Genomic DNA, 23796 nt, shown 5'->3' with positions numbered 1-23796 from the left:
ACTGTGTGCACCTAGCTTTACGTGGGAACTGGGGAATCAAACCTAGGTTCTTTGGCTTTATTGCCAAATGCCTTAACCAGTAAGCTAGCTATCTCTCTACCACTTTTTTTGCTTTTTGAGGTAGGGTCTCATTCTAGCCCAGGCTGACCTATAATTTACTACATAGTCTCAGGGTAGTCTCTAATTTACAGCAATCCTCCTGTCTGCTTCCTGAGTGATGTGATTAAAGGTATGCTCCACCACACCTGGCAACACACACACACACACACACACACACGGTTTCACTCTAGCCCAGGCTAACCTGGAATTCACTGTGTAGTTTCAGGGTGGCCTTGAACTCATGGCAATCGTCCTACCTCTGCCTCCTGAGTGCTGGGCTTTCACCATGCCCAGGCATACACATATTTTAAAAATATTTTTGTTTATTTGTAAGCAGAGAGAGAGAGAGAATATGAAATGGATTGAGTGTTCCAGGGCCTCTTGCCACTGCAAATGAACTCTAGATGCATACATGCTCCACTTTGTGCATCCAGTGTTACATGGGTACTGGGGGAATCAAACTGGGTTATCAGGCTTTGTAAACAAGTGTTTTTTTAACTGCTGAGCCATCTCTCCAGTCCCAGGTTCATATATTGATATAGTCCAATTACCGTCTGCTCAGAGAGGGTTGGCTTTGTTTCGATTTTAAAGGCTGCTCTGCATTTCTGGTAAACCACAAGGTAAAGGCATGGGAGAAGCAGATGTTTTGCTGGTTTTGAGGCCTTGTGGCTTTCCATGGAGAAGTAACAGTACAGGCCACATGAAGCTTTTATTTCCTCTTTTTTTTTTTAAGTGGGACCAAGGGTACTTAGCCCTTTACTATCAGAGATATATATGGCCAGCTGTAGTAGGTCTGTATTCACCACCACATAACAGAGTCATATTTCTGGAAGTAGATATATATATGCGCCACCATGTCTGGCTAGACTGACTTTTTTGAGAGAATGGGCACACCAGGGCCTCCAGCCACTGCAGATGAACTCCAGAGGCATGTGCCACCTTGTTTATCTGGCTTATGTGGGTCGTAGGGAATTGAACCTAGGTCCTTTGGCTTTTCTGGCAAGCACCTTAACCACTAAGCTATCTCTCTAGCTCTAGACTGATTTTTTTTTTTTTTTCCCCCCGAGGTAGGCTCTCACTGTAGCCCAGGCTGACCTGGAATTCACTATGGAGTCTCAGGATGGCCTAGAACTCTCCTACTTCTGCCTCCCGAGTGCTGGGTTTAAAGGCATGCACCACCACGCCCAGCTTTAGACTGACTTAAAAAAATTTTTTTTGTTTATTTTTATTTATTTATTTGAGAGCAACAGACAGAGAGAGAAAGAGGCAGAGAAAGAGACAGAGAGAATGGGCACATCAGGGCCTTCAGCCACTGCAAATGAACTCTAGATGCATGTGCCACCTTGTGCATCTGGCTTACGGTCCTGAGGAATTGAGCCTTGAATCAGGGTCCTTAGGCTTCACAGGCAAGCGCTTAACCACTAAACCATCTCTCCAGCCCTAGACTAACTTTTTATAAGGAGTGGATTCTGGCTTTACCTTTGAGTAGCTGGGGGACCCTTAACTGGTTACTTAATTATCTGTGTCTTTGCTTCCTTTTCTGTAAAATACACATGATAACAGAACGTTCTTCTTTAATTGGGAGGATATTGAGATGTACATGTGAGGCTTCTGGTATGTAATACTACTTAATAACTACCGCTAGTTTGGAATGACATTGAGGATCACATCATCACAAATGGAAGAAACAGGATCTGAACGCCTTTGCTCTCTTGTACCACATTGCCCAGGTGTTCCAGAATCAGTCTTTTCACATGATGCCATCTTGTGTCACCTCTTCTCATGAACCTGCTCTGTGTTGCTTAGCATGAAGCCCACACTATCTGATTCATACCAGGTTGCCCTGCTCAACACTATGTAGACTGTCTCCCACAGCCCATCTCCCATTCTCCACTTCTGTTCATGGAGTGCCTCCAACTGTACAGATGACCCTCCTCCTATCCCTGCCTTGGTGAAGGCATTCTGGACTACTCTGTGCTTAGTCCATCCCTCTTTGAGCTCCTGTGCTGCACAGATGAGAGGCTGCTTGATACTTGGCAAGATAATGCCTCAGAAGGTTCTGTAACTTCACATTTATCTTACCTGCTAAAAATGAGCCATGGTTTAGTAATGGGCTACCTTCTATTGCATTTATTTATTTATTTTTATTTTTCGAGGTAGGGTCTCTCTCGAGCCTAGGCTGACCTGTAATTCACTATGTAGTCTCAAGGTGGCCTTGAATTCATGATTCCCCTACCTTTGCCTCCCAAGTGCTGGAATTAAAGGCGTGCACTACCATGCTCAGCTCTCAGGAAATTATTATTATTACTATTTTGGTTTTGCGAGGTAGGGTCTCACTCTAGTCCCCAGGCTGACCTGGAATTCACTCTATTCTCAGGGTGGCCTCAAACTCAAGGTGATCCTCCTACCGCTGCCTCCCAAGTGCTGGGATTAAAGGCATGCGTCACCATGCCTGGCTTCAGTAAATTCCCCCCCCCCCCCCCCCCAGGTAGGGTCTCACTGTAGCCCAGGCTGACCTGGAATTCACTCTGTATTCTCAAGGTGGCCTCAAACTCATGGTGATCCTCCTACCTCTGCCTCCACACCTGGCTTTTCTTTCTTTCTTTTTTTTTTTCTTTTCTTTTGGTAGGTCTTCCATCTCTTGCTTGGGGTATGTCACTAGTTGGAATAGCTCCCTCTGTGTGTGAACCCCTCTGTTGGCTTCTGAAACTCTCTTCAGCCTGATCCTCACTGCCTCTTGGTTTCATCAGCAAGCAGTAACTTTGGCATACCCTGGCTTCCTTGCAGTTCCCAGAATGTTCTGTGTGACTGAGTCCACCTGGTAAGCTGAGGCTCTCTTCCTTGTTACTTCCTCTAAGCCATTTGCAAGCATTGCAAGGTGCTTCCTCTTCTTAGCTCCACCCACCACCCTTGTTTCTCTGCTGCTTTCCCTACAGACCAGAGACCCTTATGTACCTATTGGTTTCACTGGTCTGTCCAGAGCTCCTTGAGGGCAGGGCCAGCTCATTCATTCATTCATTCGGAAAAAAAGAGGGGGCGGAAGAGAATGGGCATGCTAGCCTCTGCACTCTAAACGCATGTGCCACCTTGTGCATCTGGCTTACGTGGGTACTGGGTAATCGAACCTGGGTCCCTAGGCTTCTCAGACAAGTGCCTTAACTGCTAAACCATCTCTCCAGCCTTTATTTATTTATTTATTTATTTATTTACTTACTTACTTACTTACTTACTTATTTATCTATCTATCTAACCTCCTGTAGAGATGGCTATGTGCACAACCCGGAATGCCTGTTGATCATATATGACTGATAAGTTAGAGGCCACTCTTCAGAGCTCAGTGTTTCTTTCTGATGCTTTGACAGATTTTTCCCCCCATTGAACAATATTGCACATTGACAGTGATGAGTCATTTCTTAGCAAAGGGTGAAACAGGAAAGCGCTGAGCCTCCTGGACTAGAGTAGGAGGCTGCAGATGGGTCTTGCTGGCCAGGTCTGGCCCTTCCCTGAATTTGCCTGGCGGGTCTCAAAACACCAGGAGTGGGAGGGCCCCTCTTCCCGGTGGGCAGGTGATTTATTGGCTGGGACGCTTCCGCGGTGATTTGGTTGTGGACCGGCGCCTTGTGAAGTGCAGGCTTAAGCCTGGGCCCGGCCAGGAGCTGGGCCCACGTTTCGCTGTGGGTTTGTGCGCCCCGACCGTGGGCTGGAGACCCGGCGGCCTGGGAAGGGCCTGGGCCCGGCGGGTGCCCTCTCCCCGCACTTGCCGAGGTAGGAAGTTTCGCGCTTAGATGGCTTGGCGGACTCCTGCCCGGAAGGAGGACCCTGGAAAGCCAGAGCGGGGCCGGGAGGCTGGCGCGGCCCGGCGGGGGTCGGGCCGGGGGCGGGGCCGGGGCCAAAGCGCGGGGCCCCGGCGGGCCGCGGGCGGGCGGGAGGGTGGGTGGCGCGGCGATCCAGGCCGCCTTTTGCAGCCGCCCGCGGCCGCGCCGGGCTGTGCGCGCCGCTCTCCAGCCTCCTCCCCCGGCGGCAGCGGCGGCCCCAGCCCCGCGCCCCCCGCGCCCCGCGCCGCGCGGCCCCGCCGCGGTCACACGCCGAGCCGAGCCGAGCCGAGCCGAGCCGCCCGCGGCCGCCTCCGCCCTGCGCTTTGTGGAGCCGCGCCGAGTGACAGGCGGCGGTCCGCGGCCGAGCGCTTACCTGTGGCTGCCCGGCCCGGCCCGGCCGCCGGATCCGGCTTGGAGCCCCGAGGTGGGGGCCGCCCCAGCCCGGGCCGGGGGGGCTGCTGGCGGGGAGCGGGACGCGTGAAAGTCCCGGGGCTGCCCGAGGCCGAGCGGGGGACTGCCGCGGGAGCGGAGGGCTGGCGAGGGCCGTCAGAGGGAGGAAGTGGTGCCGGGGTCTTTATTTGGAGTGGTTTGTAATGACGGGCACGGCGGGGCAGGCTGGCCGCGGCTCAGGCTCGCGGTGGGCTTCCACGATGTCGCTGCCTTCCTGCTGAATCCCGGGGGTTGGGGAGAGGGGCCTTGCAGCCCGCCAGGGTGCTCTCTGGACAAGAGGGGCCAGGTTTGGTCGCGTCCCCTTGGGTAGGAGACACTTAGGGCAAGGAAGCCCCGTTCCCCGGTGGTTAGTAGTTGTGCTATTTTATTGAACTGCGGGGCATATTTGTTGTGTTTGTCTCTTCGTGGACCCGACTGTTGTCAGATAGTCTTCGCTTCAGACGCAGGATGTCCTTCTAAACAGGCTGCCCTGGTTGGGGTTCCTCTGAAGGCTTGGGGGGCCTGCCTTGCCGACGGGTCGCAGCTGTGTTGCTGAAATACTCTCAGCCTAGTCACTATTTCCTAGCTCAGACTTTTCTGAGGCGGTTATTCTGCTGATTGCAGATATCTTTGCTTTGCTGACATCCTGTTTTGTTTTTCTTTTTTCATTCTTTTTTTATTTTTACATCCATTTGTTGTTTCTTTTTATCACAGAAACGTTTCGTTAAGGGACTCCGGCAATACGGCAAGAACTTCTTCAGAATTAGAAAGGAGCTGCTTCCCAATAAGGAAACGGTGAGTACAATTGGACTTTATGTAACTTGATTTTTTCCTCTTTGCTCCTGCTGCTTCTCCGCATCTGAGCTTATGAAATGGTTTCCTTTAACCCCGCTCTGTGCCAGACTCGGGCTAGCCTCCAGAATTCTGTTCGCCCTACTTCCTTGACTTCACTTTAGCTGGTGATTTCAGATAGTAGAGTGACACACTGTGCTTCTACTGCAAGAACGTGTTGTAACTGTAGGAACTGGAAGGGCTTTGGGAACAGTTACTTGGGGGAGGGACTGTTGGCGAGTTAACATCTAATTTTAAATCCAGTGGCTGGAATAGGAAATGTCATTTTATCAGTAGTTTGGATTTTGTAACTGGCAAAAGACATCCACCCAGTCAAACCATAGAATTAGAGGCTAGTGGTCCACTATATTTGACTTCTGATGGGGTTTTCCTCCCTTTATTATTATTTTTTTTTTAGAAGAATAGCTTTAAATCTTTAATATTCCAGCTGCAAACGTTTTCCCTTTCAGAGAACTGTTACACAAGGACTTTTACAAGTTGCTTAAGTGGAGTTTGGGAGAGATTCCTTTGATACCAACAAAGCTGAGGGCCCAGTGCATCTGATAAACTTGTATGTGCCTGAGCACACGTGCTTCTCTGTGTGTGTGTGTGTGTGTGTGTGTGTGTAACCTCCCAGTGGTTTCCTGTGGAGATGGCACTGAAAAGGGTGCAGTTTCCCCTACCTATAATTCCCTGACTCCTGATCGTCTTACAGGCTTGTCAGACTGTGGGGGAGGGAGAGGACCACCCACTTTACCCTGCTCCGGAAGTCCTACTCAGACCTGAGGGGGAGGGTTGTGATTGATATTTGGGCTGCTTACACTTTATAGGGTCTAAGAGAGTGAAAAATATCCAATAGAAAAGTGGACAGTGGGCTTTTTGTTGTTTGCTATTTTGTTTTCTGTTGTATCTAATTATTGGTTTTCTTTTTTTAAAGTTCTTATTTAAAAATGAACTAGCTGGGAAAATGGTTCAGTTGCTAAAGTGCTTGCCCAAGGACCTAAGTTAAAATCCCCAGCACCCACATGAAAGCCTAGTGTGGAAGCATACACCTGTAGTCCCTTCACTGGGGAGGCAGAGGCAGAGGCAGAAAGAAACTGCCAACGCTCACAGTTGATGCCGCAGAGAAAGAAATTTTTACAGGTCAACCTGAGCTAGAGAGAGACCTCTACCTCAAAACAAACAAAAAGAACTAAAGCCAGGCTTGGTGGTGCAAGCCATGAATCCCAACACTAAGGGCGCAAAGGTAGGATTGCTGTGAGTTCAAGGCCAGCCTGGGACTTCATAGTGAATTCGAAATCAGCCTGGGCTAGAGTGAGACCCTACCTTGAAACAAAGGAACAACAGCACAAAAAGAACAATATTTCTGAATACCTTTTGCTTTTAAAGACATGTACCACCACACCCAGCTCCCTATATAGTACTTTTAAGATCCTGATAACAGATACTAGAAAAGGGTTTTGAGATATTAAGTATAGCCTAGTAGTATATGGCTGTTATCAATCAGTGGTAGTTAGATTTTATTTTATTTATTTTTTGTGTGTTTTCTTCCCCACCCCCCACCTTCGCCTCCACAGTAAGGTCTCCCTTTAGCCCAGGCTGACCTGGAATTCACTAAGTAGTTTCAGGGTGGCCTTGAACTCTTGGCAATCCTCCTACCTCTGCCTCCCAAGTGCTGGGATTAAAGGCATGCGCCACTATACCTGGCAGGGGTGGGGGAGGAGGGAGGGAGGGAAAGAAAGAGAGGGAGGGAGGGAGGAAGAATGGGTGCGCCAAAACCTTCAGCTGCCACAAAGTAATTCCAGATGTGTAGGCCATTCTTTTCATCTGGCTTTTATGTGGATACTGAGGAATTGAACCCTGGTCCTTAGACTTTGCAGGCAAGTGCCTTAACCACTGAGCCATCTCACCAGCCTCTTGTTTTTCTTTTTCTAATATTTCTTTATTTGAGAGTGTGGGAAGAGAGTGGGTGCACCAGGGCCTCTTAGCCACTACAAACTCCAGATGCATGAGCCACCATGTGCATGTGGTCTACGTGGATACTGGGGAATTGGACCTGGGTCCTTAGGCTGTGCGGGCAAGCACCTTAACTACTAAGCCATCTCTTCAACCCTTTATTTTTATATTTTATTGTTGACAACTTCCATAATTGTAAACAATATCCCATGGTAATTCTCCCCCCCCCTTTCCCCTTTGAAACTCCACTCTCCATCATATCCTTTTTTAAAAAAAATATTTTCTAAGATTAAAAAAAATTTTTATTAGCATTTTTCATGATTATAAAAAAATATCCCATGGTAATCCCCCCCCCCCACTTTCCCCTTTGAAATTCCATTCTCCATCATATTACCTCCCCATCTCAATCATTGTACTTACATATATACAATATCAACCTATTAAATACCCTCCTCCCTTCCTTTCTCTTCCCTTTATGTCTCCTTTTTAAGGATTTTTTTTTTAATTTATTTATTAGAGACAGAGGGAGGGGGAGAGAGCACCCGGGTGAGAGAGAGTGGGCACGCCACGGCTTCTAGTCACTGCAAATGAACTCCAGATGTATGCACCACCATGTGTATCTGGCCTATGTGGGACCTGGAGAATCAAACCTGGGTCCTTAGGCTTTGCAGGCATGCGCCTTAACAGCTGAGCCATCTCTCCAGCCCTCCTTGTGTGTTTTGTGAAGCAGGATCTCCCTCTAGTCTAGGCTGGCCTTAAACTCCCGGTAGTCGTCCTACCTACCTCAGCCTCTGAGTGCTGGGATTAAACGTGTGAGCCTCCTTTCTGGCTTTAATATATGTATATGTTATGTGGATTCTCGGGAGTTAAATCTAAGGACCTAGAGGACCTCATACTTAAGTGGCAACTTCTGAGCCATTTCCCCAGCCCTGATATATACATTATCAACTAAAATGGCTTGACCCAAGTGGAAGAGTTTGTTTTTGGTGAAGTGAAAAAAAGGAAGGTTAATGAGGAGACACCCCCCCCCCACCACCAAGGTTTTGAGGTACGGTCTCACTCCAGCTCTAGCTCAAGCTGACTTGAAATTCACTATGTAGTCTCAGGGCAGACTCAAACTCACAGCGATCCTCCTACCTCAGCCTCCCAAATGCTGGGATTTAAGGAGTGCACCATCACACCCTGCTTTCTTTTCTTTTCTTTTCTTTTCTTTTCTTTTCTTTTCTTTTCTTTTCTTTTCTTTTCTTTTCTTTTCTTTTCTTTTTTTTTTTTTTTTTCTGGAGGTAGGGTCTCGCTCTAGCTCAGGCTGACCTGGAATTCACTATGTTATCTCAGGGTGGCCTCAAACTCATGGCAATCCTTCTACCTCTGCCTCCCAAGTGCTGGGATTAAAGGCGAGCACCACCACACCTGCCTGGCTGGCTGGCTTTCTTTCTTTCTTTCTTTCTTTCTTTTTTTTGAGGAAGGTTCTCACTCTAGCCCAGGCTGACCTTGAATTCATTATGTAGTTTCAGGTGGCCTTGAACTCATGGTCATCCTCCTACCTCCTGAATTAAAGGCAAGTTCTGGGCTTATAGGCGTGTGCCACCATGACTGGCTTTTATTATTATTATTATTATTATTATTCATTTGCAAACAGAGAGAGAGGGGGAGGGAGAGAGAGAGAAGGAGAAGGAGAAGGAGAAGGAGAGGGAGAGAGAGAGAATATGAATGAGTGTGCCAGGCCCTCCAGCCACTGCAAATGAATTCCAGATGCATGTGCCACTCTCTGCATCTGGCTCCACGAGGGCACTAGGGAATGAAACCAAGATTGTTAGGCTTTGCAGGGAAGCGCCTTGACCACTCAGCCATTCTCTCCAGCCTCATTTTTTAAAAAACATATTTTTTTAAATCTATTTGACAAAGGAAGAGGGGGAGAGGGAATGGGCTCACCAGAACCTCCAGCCACTGCAAATGAACTCCACCAGGGCCTCCAGCCACTGCAAATGAACTCGATGCGTGTGCCTCCTTGTGCATCTGGTTAATGTGGATCTTGGAGAATTGAACCTGGGTCTGTGGCTTTGCACTCAAACGCTTTAGTTAACAACTTCCATGATCATAAAAAATATCCCATGGTAATGCCCTCCCTCCCTTCACTTTCCCCTTTGAAATTCCATTCTCCCCATCTCAATCAGTCTGTTTTATTTTTATGTAATGATCTATTCCTCCTATTATGATTGTCTTGTGTAGGTAGTGTCAGGCACTGTGAAGTCATGGATATCCAGTCCATTTTGTGTCTGGAGGAGCACATTGTATTGAGTCCTATCCTTCTTTTGGCTCTTACATTCTTTCTGCCACCTCTTCCACAATGGACCCTGAGTCTTGGAAGGTGTGATTGAAACATTTCAGTGCTGAGCACTCCTCTGTCCCTTCTTAGCACCATGGTATCTTCTGAGTCATCCCAACTTATTTTGTTTTTTTGAGGTAGGGACTCACCGTAGCCCAGGCTGGCCTGGATTTCACTATGTAGTCTTAGGGTGACCTTGAACTCATGGAGATTCTCTTACCTTTGCCTCCCTAGTGCTGTGATTAAAGACGTGTGCCACCACACCCAGCTTGAAATATTTTTATTTATTTGCAAGCAGAGAGAAAGAGAAGAGAGACAGACAGGATGGGTGCACTGAGCCTCCAGCTACTGCAAATGAACTCCAGATGCATGCACCACCTTGGGCATCTGGCTTTGCATGGGTACTGGGGAATCGAACCTGGATCATTAGGCTTTTTCAGGCAAGCGCCTCAACTTCTGAGCCAATTCTCCAACCCTCCCACCCCCTTTTTGAGGTAGGGTCCCTCTGCAGCCCATGTTGACCTGGAATTTACTATGTACTCTCAGGCTGGTCTCCACCTCACAGTAATCATACCACCTCTGCCTCCCAAGTGCTGGGATTAAAGGTGTGTGCCACCACGCTTAAGCTATAATTGTAACCTTTTGACATAAGTTTTTGTTTTTTTTTTAACCTACAGGGTCTCACACATGTTAGGCAAGCATTCTACCCTACAGCTATATTCCAACCCCTTGACTCAAATTTTATTTTTCTCTTTCTGTGCTAAAAGGTGTAAATCATGAAGGTTTGATACATACATACATACGTATGATGTCTTTTATTAAAACTTATTTTACACCAGGGTCTCTAGCCACTGGAAATGAACTCCGTATGCATGCGCCATCTTGTGCATCTGTCTTATGTGGATCCTGTGGAATCAAACCTGAGTGCTTTGGCTTTGCCAGCAAGTGCCGTAACCACTAAACCATCTCTGCAGCTCAACAATTGATACATATCTTTTTAAAAAATACTTTATTTTTTTTATGGTATATTGATTTTTTTTATTATTCTTTTTTAAAATTTTTATTAACATTTTCCATGATTATAAAATATATCCCATGGTAATTCCCTCCCTCCCCACCCCCACACTTTCCCATTTGAAATTCCATTCTCCATCATATTACCTCCCCATTACAATCATTGTAATTACATATATATAATATCAACCTATTAAGTATCCTCCTCCCTTCCTTTCTCCACCCTTTATGTCTCCTTTTCAACTTACTGGCCTCTGCTACTAAGTATTTTCATTCTCACGAAAAAATACTTTATTTTTATTTATTTATTTGAGAGAGGAAAAGAGGCAGACAGACACAGAGAGAGAATGGGCATACCAGGGCCTCTTGCTAGTGCAAATAAACTCTACTTCATGGCATCTGGCTTATGTGCGTCCTGGGAAATCAAACCAAGGTCCTTTGCCTTTGCAGGCAAGCACCTTAACCACTAAGCCATCTTTCCAGCCCAGAATTGATACATATCTTAACATTCATTTTATCTTTGCTTTGTAGTAGTATGATTAAGCAGTAAACCAATCTTTTTTGGTTTTGTTTTGTGGCATTGAAGATCAAACCCAGGGTCCTGTGTATGTTAGGCAACAAAACTTTTTTTTTTGGTTTTTTGGTAGGGTATCACTCTAGCCCAGGTGACCTGGAGCTCACTATGGAGTCTCAGGGTGGCTTTGAATGCACAGCAATCCTCCTACCTCTACCTCCTGGGTGCTGGGATTAAAGGTGTGCACCACCATGCCCGGCTAAAACATTTTTTAAATAATATTTATTTGAGAGAGATTGAGAAAGAGGCAAATAGAGAGAATGGGGGTTGCAGGACTTCTAACCACTGCAAATGAACTCCAGTTGCATATGCCACCTTGTGCATTTGGTTTTACGTGGGTACTGGGGCAGCAGACCTGGGGCCTTTGGCTTTGCAATTAAGTGCTTTAACCACTCAGTTATCTCTCCATCCCCCCAAAAAGTTTTTATGTCTTTAATAGAAACAGACTTGACTAACCTTTAACCTAGGTAAGGCTCTTCCTAGTTAGAAAGTCAGTTTCTGCTAATCTAATTCAATGAATGAGTGTGCCAGCCTCCAGCCACTGCAAATGAATTCCAGATGCATGCTCCCTGATTTTCTTTCTTTATACATGCCATCTTACTCAGTGGACAGCAGCCTGTTTTCTCAGCACATCTGCTCCCACTGCACTGGCTTTGAGCTAGCTTCCTAGTTAGCTGTCTTTCCTGAGGCTGGGCCTCGCTGGCACTGTACTCTTCATGCGTCCGTTGCAGCAGTGAAGGGTTTCTTATGACTGGCATTTACTAAGCTCTCCTGGTGTCCTGCTCACTTGTGATTGCATGGGAGGAGTTTGGTAGTAGGGTAAACCTATAAGTATTCTAAGAAGCTGGGAGAGGCCCTCATCTGATATTTTCCTTAGTTATAAACACAGCCAAGCTAATCATTACAGCTACAGGCAGGGGAGCAAAGGTCATTTTTTCTGAAGATGAGAAATTTTACAGGCACTAGTATTCTTGGTTTAAAACTTCCTTGGCAGAAATTATGGTTTGTCTTTCTATAGAAAAGTCTTTTAATTTAGATACTTTCCACATTCTTTTCTATCAGATTCTTAAGTTATTTCTTTGCTGTTCTGAAGTGACTTGAAACGTCAGAAGGGCATTAACATCCAACAGATCATGCCTGATTGGGCGTAGGAGCAAGGATCAGCAGTCCTGTGTTCTATTCTTGGCCCTGCTAGTAACTGTAGTACTTGATCTCGTCTAACTGTGTGCTGACTGACAAGTACTCGGAAGTTATTGTCTGTGAAATGGTGGGTCTTTGCATGAGCATTGACAAGTCCTCTTAGTCTTATAAAAGGATGTGGGCACCCATGGTTGTGCTGAGAGAGAGTTTTTGATAGTTTAGTTTCACCTTGCCACTCACTTGTTGTGGGCCTTGGGCAGAATATTAATCCCTAGCCTTTAGAATGGTTCTGAGGATTTAAGTTTTATTTACTATTTTATTTTTTGACAGGGAGAGAGAGGAGAGAAAGAGAGAGATGCAGATAGAGAGAGAGAAAATGGGCACGCCTGGACCTTTAGCTGCTGCAAATGAACTCCAGAAGCATGAGCTACCTTGTGCATTTGGCTTACATGAGTCCTGGGGAGTTGGACCTTGGTCTTTTGTCTTTGCAAGCAAGTGTCTTAACTGTTAAGCCGTCCCTCCAGCCCTATTTGTTTAGAAAGAGAGAAAAGATAGAGGTACGAGGATCACCATGAGTTCGAGGCCACCTTGAGACAACATAGTGAATTCCAGGTTAGCCTGAGCTAGAGTGAAACCCTACCTCAGAACTCCCCCCACCCCGAAAAAACAAAAAAGGAAAGGAAAGAGAGAAAGAATGGGCATTCATCCCCTTTATTTGGGTCCCGGGGAATCGAGCCTGGATCCTTGGGCTTCCCAGGCAAGTGCCTTAACTGTTTAGCCATCCTTCCAGCCCGGTTCTGAGAATTTAAATGATAGGTGTATAAAGTGTTTAAAAATGATTTTTTTTCCCTCCCTCCCATTACCCTCTCATGTTGGATGATTTTCCCCACCCCCATTCTTTTTTCTCACACCCTCTGCCTTCCCCTGCCTCCTCTGTCACACCTTCTTTGCTGGATCCATATAAAAGAAACAGTTAACTTGTTTTCACCAATCATCAATCCTGCCAACACCTTCTCAGTTTAAACACTGGGAAGCACAAAGGGCAGTGCCTGGTTTGGGAATGTATCTCCCTACCCTTGGAGCTTTGCTGAGACCTCATTTCTCCTGGTTCATTCCAGGCCTCTGTGTCAGGAGGAGTGTGCCTATGGTATGTTCAACCTCAGCTTCCTGAGCCTTCTTGGTTTCTGGTGTTTCGTACACAGAGCTAGTTCTGGCTTTTGTTTTGAACACCACTGCTTTTTGAAGTGGGAACAGTGGCTGATTGTTTATAGGGGTTTAGTTGAATGGGTATTATGTGTTGGCCTTATGGCACCCAAGAGAATAACTATATGTTAGATCTTTTCAATATCATAGGTGTGTAAAAACCAATTATTCTTGTTATTTTTTCCTTCCTCTATAACCATTTTCCTTCTTTTAGTCTTCTTATAAAGCATATAATTAATATGTGAAATATAGCTAGGAATCAGCAGAGAATTTCAGATTGACATTGCCTTCATTCTGCCCCTCTCTCAAGCCACTGTTTGGGCTAAACCCCATCCAGGTGTTAGGTGTTAGTACATGTGTCACTCTAGGATCTCAGCCCATGCTGGTCTGGAACTTGGTGATCCTCTGAACCAGACCTCATGTTCTAAGTACCCACCACCTTACTGTTGGATAGATGAGTACATGGCTTTTGGCCTTTGTAAAATAATACTTGAAAAAATAGGCCCCATAGAGTCAAATCTTAATTTCCTGCAGAGAGTCCATGTCATGAACAATACAAAATCATGGATGATCTAAAAATAATTATTTGATTTATTTTATTTTATTTTTTTATTTATTTGTTTGAGAGCGACAGACACAGAGAGAAAGACAGATAGAGGGAGAGAAAGAGAGAATGGACGCGCCAGGGCCTCCAGCCTCTGCAAACGAACTCCAGACGCGTGCGCCCCCTTGTGCATCTGGCTAACGTGGGACCTGGGGAACCGAGCCTTGAACCAGGGTCCTTAGGCTTCACAGGCAAGCACTTAACCGCTAAGCCATCTCTCCAACCCAAATTATTTGATTTTTGTTTTGAGGTAGGGTGTTGCTCTAGCCCATGTTGACCTGGGATTCACTCTGTAGTCTCAGGCTGACCTCAAACTGAGGGCAGTCGTCCTACTTCTGCCACCACACCTGGCTGATTTTTTTTTTTAATTTTTAATTTTTTGATTTTATAAGGTAGGGTTTCACTCTAGTCCATGCTGACCTGGGATTCACTCTGTAGTCTCAGGGTGACCTCGAACTTGTGGCGATCATCCTATTTCTGCTTCCCGAGTGGTGGGATTAAAGACTGGGATTCAAGGTGTGAGCCACTACGCCCCATTTATTTATTTATTTATTCATTTATTTGAGAGAGAGCTACAGAAAGAGAGAGGGAGGGAGGGAGGGAGGGAGGTGTGTGTGTGGGGGGGGGGGGAGAGGGCGTGCTAGGGCTGCCATCCACTGCAAATAAACTCCAGACGTGTGCGCCACCTTGTACATCTGGCTTACGTAGGTCCTGGGGAGTCGAACCTGGGTTCTTTGGCTTTGCAGGCAAGCACATTAACCACTAAGACATCTCTCTAGCCCTGACTTCTTTTTTTTTTAAACATATGTTACCGTTTTCTACAAAATCATGGAATGAATACTTTGATCATGGTGACATACCTTGAATCTTAAACATGTCCATGGTACTTGGATGGATGATTGTTCCTTGAAGCTTTTGTGTATAGCTCTGTCTACTGTTCCTAGCATTAGAGCATAAATGGGAGCACTTCCTGGCATGGCTACTCTGGCTTCACTTATAGTGAAGATTGGCAAGAAGACAGTTGGGTCTGCACAACCTCTATAGGAAGAGCCACCCTAGAATGGTCACCTGTGGAGAAAGAAAGAGCACCTGGAATTCACTATGTACTCCCCCAGTGGCCTCAAACTCACAGTGATCCTCCTACTTGTGTTGGGATTACAGGCATGCACCACCATGCCCAGCCTCCCTCCACCCCCAGGTCTGTCTGTCTCTGTCTCTCTCTCTCTCCCTCCCTCCCTTCTCCCCTCTGTCTTGGCAGGGTCTTACTCTAGCCCAGGCTGACCTGGAACTCATTCTGTAGCTCCAGACTGGCCTCAAACTCATGGTGATCCTCCTGTTTCAGCCAGTTCTGGGTTTAAAGACATATGCCACCATGCCTGGCCTGAATTTGTTTTTTCTATAATTTTTAATTATTTATGTGGGGTGGGTGGGTAGGGAAAGACTGTGGGTACGCCAGTGCTGTTACCACTGTATACTGGGGAATTGAACCCAGACCAGCGAGCTTTGCAAGCAAGCACCTTTAAAGGCTGAACTGTTACCCCAAGCCCATTTCTTTCTTTCTTTCTCTGCCCCCCCCCCCCCCAAGGTAGGGTTTCATTCTAGCTCAGGGTGATCTGGAATTCAGTATGTAGTCTCAAGGTGTCCTCGAACTCAAGGTGAACTCCTACCTCTGCCTCCCAAATGCTAGGATTAAAGGCGTGCACAAGCACGCCTGGCTTAAGCCCCTTTCTTGAGTCTTAATTTTTATCACCCAGCCCAGTAGAAACTAAGCTAATGTTATTTGTAAACCCAGTTGGTGGTGCATAAATACTACTTTAGAAACTGTATTTTACGTACCTCGTTCAGTGCAGAATATTCCATATAGTTCAGTTTATTTTATTTTATTTATTTGACAGAGAAAGAGGCAGGGGAGAGAGAATGGGCACACCAGGGCCTCCAGCCATTGAAAATGAACTCCAGATGCGTGTGCCCCCTTGTGTATCAGGCTAGCATGGGTCCTGGAGAAATGAACCTAGGTCCTTTGGCTTTGCAGGCAAACGCCTTAACTGCTAAGCCATTTCTCTAGCCCAGTTTTCTTTTCTTTCTTTTTTTTTTGTTTTTGTTTTGTTGTTGTTGATTTGTTTTTGGTTTTTGGAGGTACAGTCCCTCTCTAATTTAGGCTGACCTTGAATTCCCTGTGTAGTCTCAGGCTGGTCTTGAACTCACAGTGATCCTCTAACCTCTGCCTCCTGGATGCTGTCATGAAAGGTGTGCACCACCACTCCCAGCTCTATAGTTCAGTTTTCTTAAATTCGGGTAAGTGCTGTTGTGGGTGGTGTGCCTGTAGAGAGAAGATACTGTCCCTTGCCTGAAGGGAACTTCTGGAAGTTGAGCCATTTCCATACCTGAATGGCAGTATGTGCCCAAGCTCCTGGTAGGTGATGGTGTAGGCCCCAAAGTGAGCACATAGGCTGAGGCTCCTGGAAGGACAACTAGAAAATGGGGTGTTGACTACCTACACAAGACCATCATAAGAGGAGGAAAAGGTCATATCAAAATAAAAGAGACTGATTGAGATGGGGAGGGCATATGATGGAGAATGGAATTTCAAAGGGAAAAGTGGCGGCGGGAGGGAGGGTATTACCATGGGATATTTTTTTATAATCATGGAAAATGTTAATAAAAATTGAGGAAAAAAAATAAAAGAGTGACTGATTGAGAGGGGGAGGGGATATGATGAAGAATGGAGTTTCAAAGGGGAAAGGGGAGGGAGGGATTACCATGGGATATTTTTTTATAATCATGGAAGTTGTTAATAAAAACTTGAAAAAAAGAAAAAGAAAATGTGGTGTTGAAATGGATTTGAAGCAAAGATTTGTTTTTGATTGCCTGTGGTTGGGAACTTAGAGAAAAAGTGACTTTCCAGCTGTAGGAAGAAGGATGAGGAAAGACAAGGAGGCAGAAAATGATAAAACGAGCTGGGTGTGGTGGTGTACGCCTTTAATTCCAGACAGAGGTAGGAGCATTATCATGAGTTCAAGGCCACCCTAAGACTGCATAATGAGATGAGATGAAAACTGTTGGAGTTTTTTTTTTTTTTTTTAGTTTTTTTGTTTTGGTTTTTGGTTTTTGGTTTTTCGAGGTAGGGTCTCACTCTAGCCCAGGCTGACCCGGAATTCACTATGGAGTCTCAGGGTGGCTTCGAACTCACAGCGATCCTCCTACCTCTGCCTCCCAAGTGCTGGGATTAAAGGCATGTGCCACCACACCTGGCTTTTTTAGTTTTTTTGTGGTAGGGTCTTACTCTAGCCTACTACGTAGTCTCGGTGGCCTTGAACTCATAGAGATCCTCCTACCTCTGCCTCCCGAGTGGTGGGATCAAAAGCATGCGCCACCACGCCTGGCTCTGGAGATACATTTTTTAAAAACTTTTTTATTGACAGCTTCCATAATAATAGACAATAAACCATGATAATCTTTTCCCCTTATTCCCCCTCACATATCTATCCTCCATGTCCCCCTCCCCCTTCTTAGTCTCTCTTAATTTGATGTCATTTTCTTTTTGTAGTGTTTTCTTTGTTTGTTTGTTTTGTTTTGTTTTTCAGGTAGGATCTTGCTGGCTCTCTAGCCCAGGCTGACTTGGAGTTCACTGTGTAATTTCAGGGTGGCCTCAAACTCACAGTGAACCTCCTACCTTTCCTCCCCAGTGCTAAGATTAAAGGCATTCACCATCACACCCTGCTCTTTTCGTAGTTCTGGCCCTACATTTTTAATTTAATAGATAACATGAAAGTCAGCCACTTTCCTCAGTCTTATTTCTGGGAGTGAATTGTGTTGAATACATACATAATTGCTGTATATTAATCTTTATTTTCTCAGGGAATGGTGTTTGGGTGAACATGTTCTCTCAGCAGAGTAAATGCTATGGAGGAGACTTAAAATGAGTAATCAAGATTCTGTTAATATTAGGAGGTTAAAATGAGTCCAGTATTCACTGTGAGCTTTCAGCATGAAGTTTTATTTAATTTTAGATTATAACCTTAGATAAACAACTTTCTAGCCTCATTAATGCTTAATCTTGTATTATGTAAGAAAACAAGGCTTTTCTGAATAGGTTGATACTTTTGAGAAAAGGCAGTTGTATTGCAGCCACACAACAATACAGAGAAACCCCCAGCTGCCTACCATGTACATCTAGTATAAATGTGCTATGTATTAACTGCCCACAGTAAGGTTCTCACTTAGAGCTAGTGAAGATCGCAAGCTCTCGGTCCCTGCCCCAACACCTATTGAGTCAGAAACCACATTCTATTATTAAAATGGTGATTCCGATGGTTTAATCAGTAAAATCAGGAAACACTGCTGCTGTTTGATTTGTTTTTCAACGTACTACAAAGTATATATATAATAAAAAGTGGACTTATTTCAGTCATAGGATTTCTTTCTTTGTAGAGGCTGGGGGAGGTGGTTTGGAATAGGGTCTCACTCTAGCCCAGGCTAACCTGGAACTCACTCTGTAGCCCAGGCTGTCCTTCAACTCATGGAGATCCTTACCTCAGCCTCCTGGGTATTGGAATTAAAGGCATGAACCACTAGACCCAGCTAAAATTTAATGTAATTTTTTTTAAGTTTTTTTTTTTTTGAAATAGGATCTCACTCTAGCTTAGGCTGTCCTAAATCTCACTCTAGTCCCAGGCTGGCCTTGGACTCAAAGTAATTCTCCTACCTCTACCTCCCAAGTGCTGGGCCTAAAGGCTTGTGCGACCACGTCCAGCTTAATGTAATTTTTTTCCCCATCTCCCACCCTGTTTTTTCTTAGAAACTCAGTTGTAATTTCTGGCTTCTATAAAAATTCTTAACCTTTTTCATTACCTTGTGGCATACAGTAATACATAAGTTAGGCTCAGCTAGACCTTATTTGGATTTCCAGCAAACCTTTTTAGTTGAAAGGATGGTTTGCTTATAAATAAGAACCTTGTGTATTCTTTCATATTAAATTATAATCTTTTTTGAGGTAGGGTCTCACTCTAACCCTAGCTGAGTTGGAATTCACAATGTAGTCTCAGGGTGGTCTTAAACTCATGGCAATACTTCTGCCTCTGCCTCCCAAGTGCTGGGATTAAAGGTATGCGCCACCATGTCCAGTTTATATTAAGTTATTTTCAAGTGTTACTTTCTTTTTCATTTTTATTTATTTATTTGAGAGAGAGAGAGAGAGAAGCAGATAGAAAAAGAATGGGAGTGCCAGGGCCTCCAACTACTGCATAATGAACTCTAGACACATGTGCCAACTTGTGTATCTGTCTTATGTGGGTCTGGGGGAATTGAACCTGGGTCCTTAGAATTCACAGGCAAGTACCTTATCCGCTAGAGCTAGTACAATGGGTAAAAGAAGAGAAGGTTATATGGTGTATTGCTTCTGTTATACCTTCTCCTATGTAGATACAGACTTTGGAATTTTCCATACAAGGCACACTGCATTTTGACGGTGATCCTGTAGCAGCTCTAGTTCTGAGGCGTTTTTCCGTTCGTGCAGCCCATCTTGGAGTTGTCAGTTCTTTGTGTGTCTGTGTCTGAAACATTCTCCTGTAGCCCAAGCTGGTCTCAAGGTTGTAGTCTTCCTGCCCAGCCTGCCAAATTCTGGGATTTCGGGAATTGCAGGGGTGCTCAGCTTTTAGTTTTGTCTGTCAGTTCTAATAATCTAACCTGCATGGATATTTTGACTTGTCAGTAGTCCAGTATTTGTTTTGTTGAGACAAGCCACTTGGAATGCTTTGATTATAGGTGTGTGTCTTCACACCCAATATGGTCCAGTTTTGTTTTGTTTTTAATTTTTATTTGTGTGAGTATGTGTATGCGTGCATGTGCGTATATGTGCACATGCCAGGGTCTCTTGTCACTACAAACAGATGCCCATCTGGTTTTATGTGGGTGGCTGATCTTTAAGCCCTGAAGCCAACTCTCCAGCCCCAGTAATAAAGTTTTGTGCTTTTGGGGGGTGGTTGGTTCAAGGTAGCGCCTTGCTATATCCCAGGCTGACCTGGAATTGACTGTGTAGCCCCAGGGTGGTCTCAAACTCATGGCATTCCTAACTCTGTCTCTCTAGTGATAGGATTAAAGGTGTGTGCTACCACCATGTCTGGCCCAGTAGTTTTAACTAAGGTGATTTAAGAGAGATTGCCTGATTCTGTTATGTAACTGGTAGTTACTATAATTTCCATGTAAGAAACTTTTGCCAATGATGGAATGAAAAGGAGCCTTGTTTTGTTTTGTTTATGTTTTTCGAGGTAGGATCTCACTGTAGCCCAGGCTGACCTGGAATTCCCTCTGCAGTCTCGAACTCATGGTAATCCTCCTACCTCTGCCTCCCAAGTGCTGGGATTAAAGGTGTGCGCCACCATGCCAAGATTTTTTTTTTTTTTTTTTTTTTTTTTTTAGGTAGGATCTCATTTTAATCCAGTCTAATATGGAACTCACTGTGTAGCCCTGACTGCCCTTGAACTCACTCACAGTGGTACTCCTATCTCAGTTGGGATTACAGGAGTGAGCCACTCTACTATGCTAAAGGAGGTTTTTTATTTATTTATTTGAATATCAGAGAGAAAGAATGGGCATGCCAGGCCCTCCAGCTATTGCAAGTGAACTCCAGATTCATGAGCCACCTTGTATATCTGGCTTACGTGGGTCCTGTGGAATCAAACATGGGTCCTTTGGTTTTGCAGGCAAGTGCCTTAACTGTTAAGCCATCTCTCCAGGTGCTCCCCCCCCCCCCCAAAGTGTTTTATTTCTTTTAAGCCAAAGGCCTTGGATACTTGTTTTCAGTAGGTTTGGCCTTGGCCTTATCCTACAGATGAGAAATAATAGAAGTGTCAAGAAAGTGCTTTAATTTTATGAAATGCATCATTTGTAGAAACTCCACTCAAATACTGCTTTGGCCTTGAAAGTGTTACTGCCTACCAGGATCAGTCATCTGATGGTATTTCTCAGATTTACCTTGATCTTGGTTACCTGGATGACTTTTAGTTGGAACTTTTAAACTTAAATACGCACTCACTGTTGTGTAGTAAAACAAAGTAGAAGGCTTGAATGGACCTTCACTCAAAAGCTTACCGATTTGGACAACTGTAATTATAGCTAGTAGGTTTGTTCATTTAGAGCTTGTATTTTACATCACAGGGGTTTTTTGTTTGTTTGTTTATTTGTTTTTAAGGTTTATAAAATCTTGGACTTGAAGATCTAGCTTGCAGGTATTTGAAACATATACCTAGCTTGTTAGAAACAATGTTAAAAGTAAGTTTTTAAAATGTATCTGAAATTATAATCCTCAGATAATTGGTTCATTTTAATTTCAGTTGAAGTTATACCCTTGAGTAATACTTTGGAAAATGGAGTAAAAGTGAATTACATTGTTTTGAGAAGAAAGGTAAAACATTAACCATAGTTTTATTCACAGCTGTTCACTAGTGGGGAAAACACTGTTTAACTTCTAAGGTAAAAAAAAAAAAAAATCTGTTTTCTGTAGTGTAAAAACCACTGTATAAAAGCCTTTCTTCTGAGAGAGAGAGAGTGTGTGTGTGTGTTTGGAGGGGATATATTACAAGGTTTTGTTATACGTGTGCATTGATGTTGTTTGGTAGGTTGGTTGGTTTTCCATGCTGGGGATTGAAACCCAGACACTACCAGTATGCTAGGTACACTTCACCATTGGGCTACAAGTCCATACATTTGGCGTTAACATTTTCAGTTAAAGTTTCACTATTAATGTCTCTCACTATTGTTTTTTTCCATTCTGGAAATGTGATTCTTTGATCTGTTCACGTCTTAAGTCTGTCATAATGGTAGGATCATAATTCCCAGGGTTAGCCGTTGAGCTATGATACTGTCATAGATGGCAAAGTTGGGAGTTGAGTTTTGGCACCCAGAGGCCTGTGCTGTTCAGGATAAGGTGAGAGTGTGCCTGCCTACATAGAGTATAGTGAAGGCCAGCTGAACACAGTACTTGTGGAAGATGCAAAGGTCTTGCTGGGCTGCAAGCCTGCAGAGTCCTATGCACCATTTTTCTACAGCCAGTTGTTGTTGCACAAAACATAGTAGTAATTTGTCCTTTAAAATTTAAGTAGTTTCAGAGTAATAACAAACATTTAAATAAAATGTAAAGTTTAATTTCTTCTTTTTTTTTCCTTCCAAGGTAGAGTCTTATTCTAGCTCAGGCTGTATCTCTGCCTCCCCAGTGCTGGGATTAAAGGCATGTGCTGACACCACACCCAGACTGACTTGGATTTTACTATGTAGTCTCAGGCTGGTCTCAAAACTCATAGCATTCCTCTTACCTCTGCCTCCCAAGTGATGAGTAGAGGTGTATGCCACCATGTGGGGGGGGGGGGAGGGGGGGTGGGAGAGAGAGAGAGGGAGAGAAAGGAAGGAAGATAGACAGGGAGTGCACCAGGGCCACTAGCCAGTACAAACCCCAGATACCTGCGCCACTTTGTGCATCTGGCTTTACGTAGGTACTGGGGAAGTGAATCTGGGTCGTTAGGCTTTGCAGGCGAATGCTATCTCTCCAGCCCAAGTTTTACTTTTAACAGTCTCCTGTTCTATGACTGAGCTATCCAAGCACCAAAAAAGTTTTACTTTTAGTTTTGGTTCTGCTTCCTTGTTTTCATGGATTGCCCTTCTTCACACATGTGCACGTATGTTATAGAGACCTGAGTAGCAACCTCATTTTAATTCTCCTTAAGTCATCTTCAGAGCCCTGTAAATAGGCTCTTAGTATTTGTTCAAAATGACATGCATGTGTGGAATGAGTTAGAAGCTCAGTAACCAGTAAGAACAAAGACTCCATGGTGGGTGAAGGAGATACTAGCCTCATCTTTTGCTCTTTGTATTGGTTTGCTTGTTCATGTTCCTGGGTTTTTTGTTGTTGTTTGTTTGTTTGTTTTTCTTTTGTGTGTGTGTATGTGTAAATTTTTTTTTGTTTTGTTTTTTGCAAGGAGAGAGATGGATAGTAAACAGAGCAAATGAGATAAAACACCCAGGCCTCCTGCCACTGAAAATGAACTCCAGACACATGTGCCACCTTGTGCATATGGCTTTATGTGGGTGCTAAGGTAGCAAACCCTAGGCCATCATGTTTGGCAAGCAAACACCTTTAACTGAGGAATCATCTCTCCAGGCCTTCCACTGTATATAATGAACATATCTTCCCTAAAAAATTTTTGTTTTTCTTGGTAGGGTTTCATTCTAGCCCAGGCTGACCTGGAATTGACTATGTAGTCTTAGGTGGCCTTAAACTCCTGGTGATCCTCCTACCTCTGCCTCCCCAATGCTGGCATTAAAGGTGTGTACCACCATGCTGGTAGAGAGAGAGAAGAGAGACTGGGCACACCAGGTCCTCCAGCCACTGCATACAAACTCCAGATGCTTGTGTCACTTTATGCATCTGGTTTTATGTGAGTATTGAGGAACTGAACTCTGGCCATTAGGACTTGCAAGCAAGCACCTTAACCACTGAACCCTCCAACCTCTCTTTTTTTACATTAATTTATTTTTGCATCTGGCTTTACATGAGTATTGGGGAATGGAACCTGGGTCTTTTGGTTTTGCAGGCAAGTGCCTTAACTGATAAGTCATCTTTCCAGACCACATACTCTTTCTTATTGGGCTGGAGAGTTAGTTTAGCCCATTGGGTGCTGGCTGACAAAGCCTAAAAACCCAAGTTCCATTCCCGTACCCACATAAAGCCAAATGCACTTAGTAGCATCCAGAGTCTGTTTGCAGTGTCTGGAGGCCCTGGTGTGCCCATTTGCTGTCTCTTTCTCTCTCTGCT

The 23796-nt window shown here is 44.7% G+C and overlaps 1 protein-coding gene across 5 annotated transcripts in view; it reads left to right on the top strand.

Moving 5' to 3' along the window:
• The window catches only part of Rere (arginine-glutamic acid dipeptide repeats), a 315974-nt gene that overhangs the window by 232028 nt on the left and 60150 nt on the right, over positions 1–23796 (top strand). For all 5 annotated transcript variants that reach the window (XM_045148710.1, XM_045148711.1, XM_045148709.1 and 2 more), the window contains one exon: positions 5058–5138. In XM_045148710.1, the coding sequence (XP_045004645.1) occupies positions 5058–5138 (81 nt within the window). The remainder of the gene's footprint in view (positions 1–5057; positions 5139–23796) is intronic.

The sequence above is a fragment of the Jaculus jaculus genome, chromosome 5 (genome assembly GCF_020740685.1).
Source record: "Jaculus jaculus isolate mJacJac1 chromosome 5, mJacJac1.mat.Y.cur, whole genome shotgun sequence".
NCBI classification, from domain to species: Eukaryota; Metazoa; Chordata; class Mammalia; order Rodentia; family Dipodidae; genus Jaculus; species Jaculus jaculus.
This window is presented reverse-complemented; position numbering and strand designations above follow the sequence as displayed.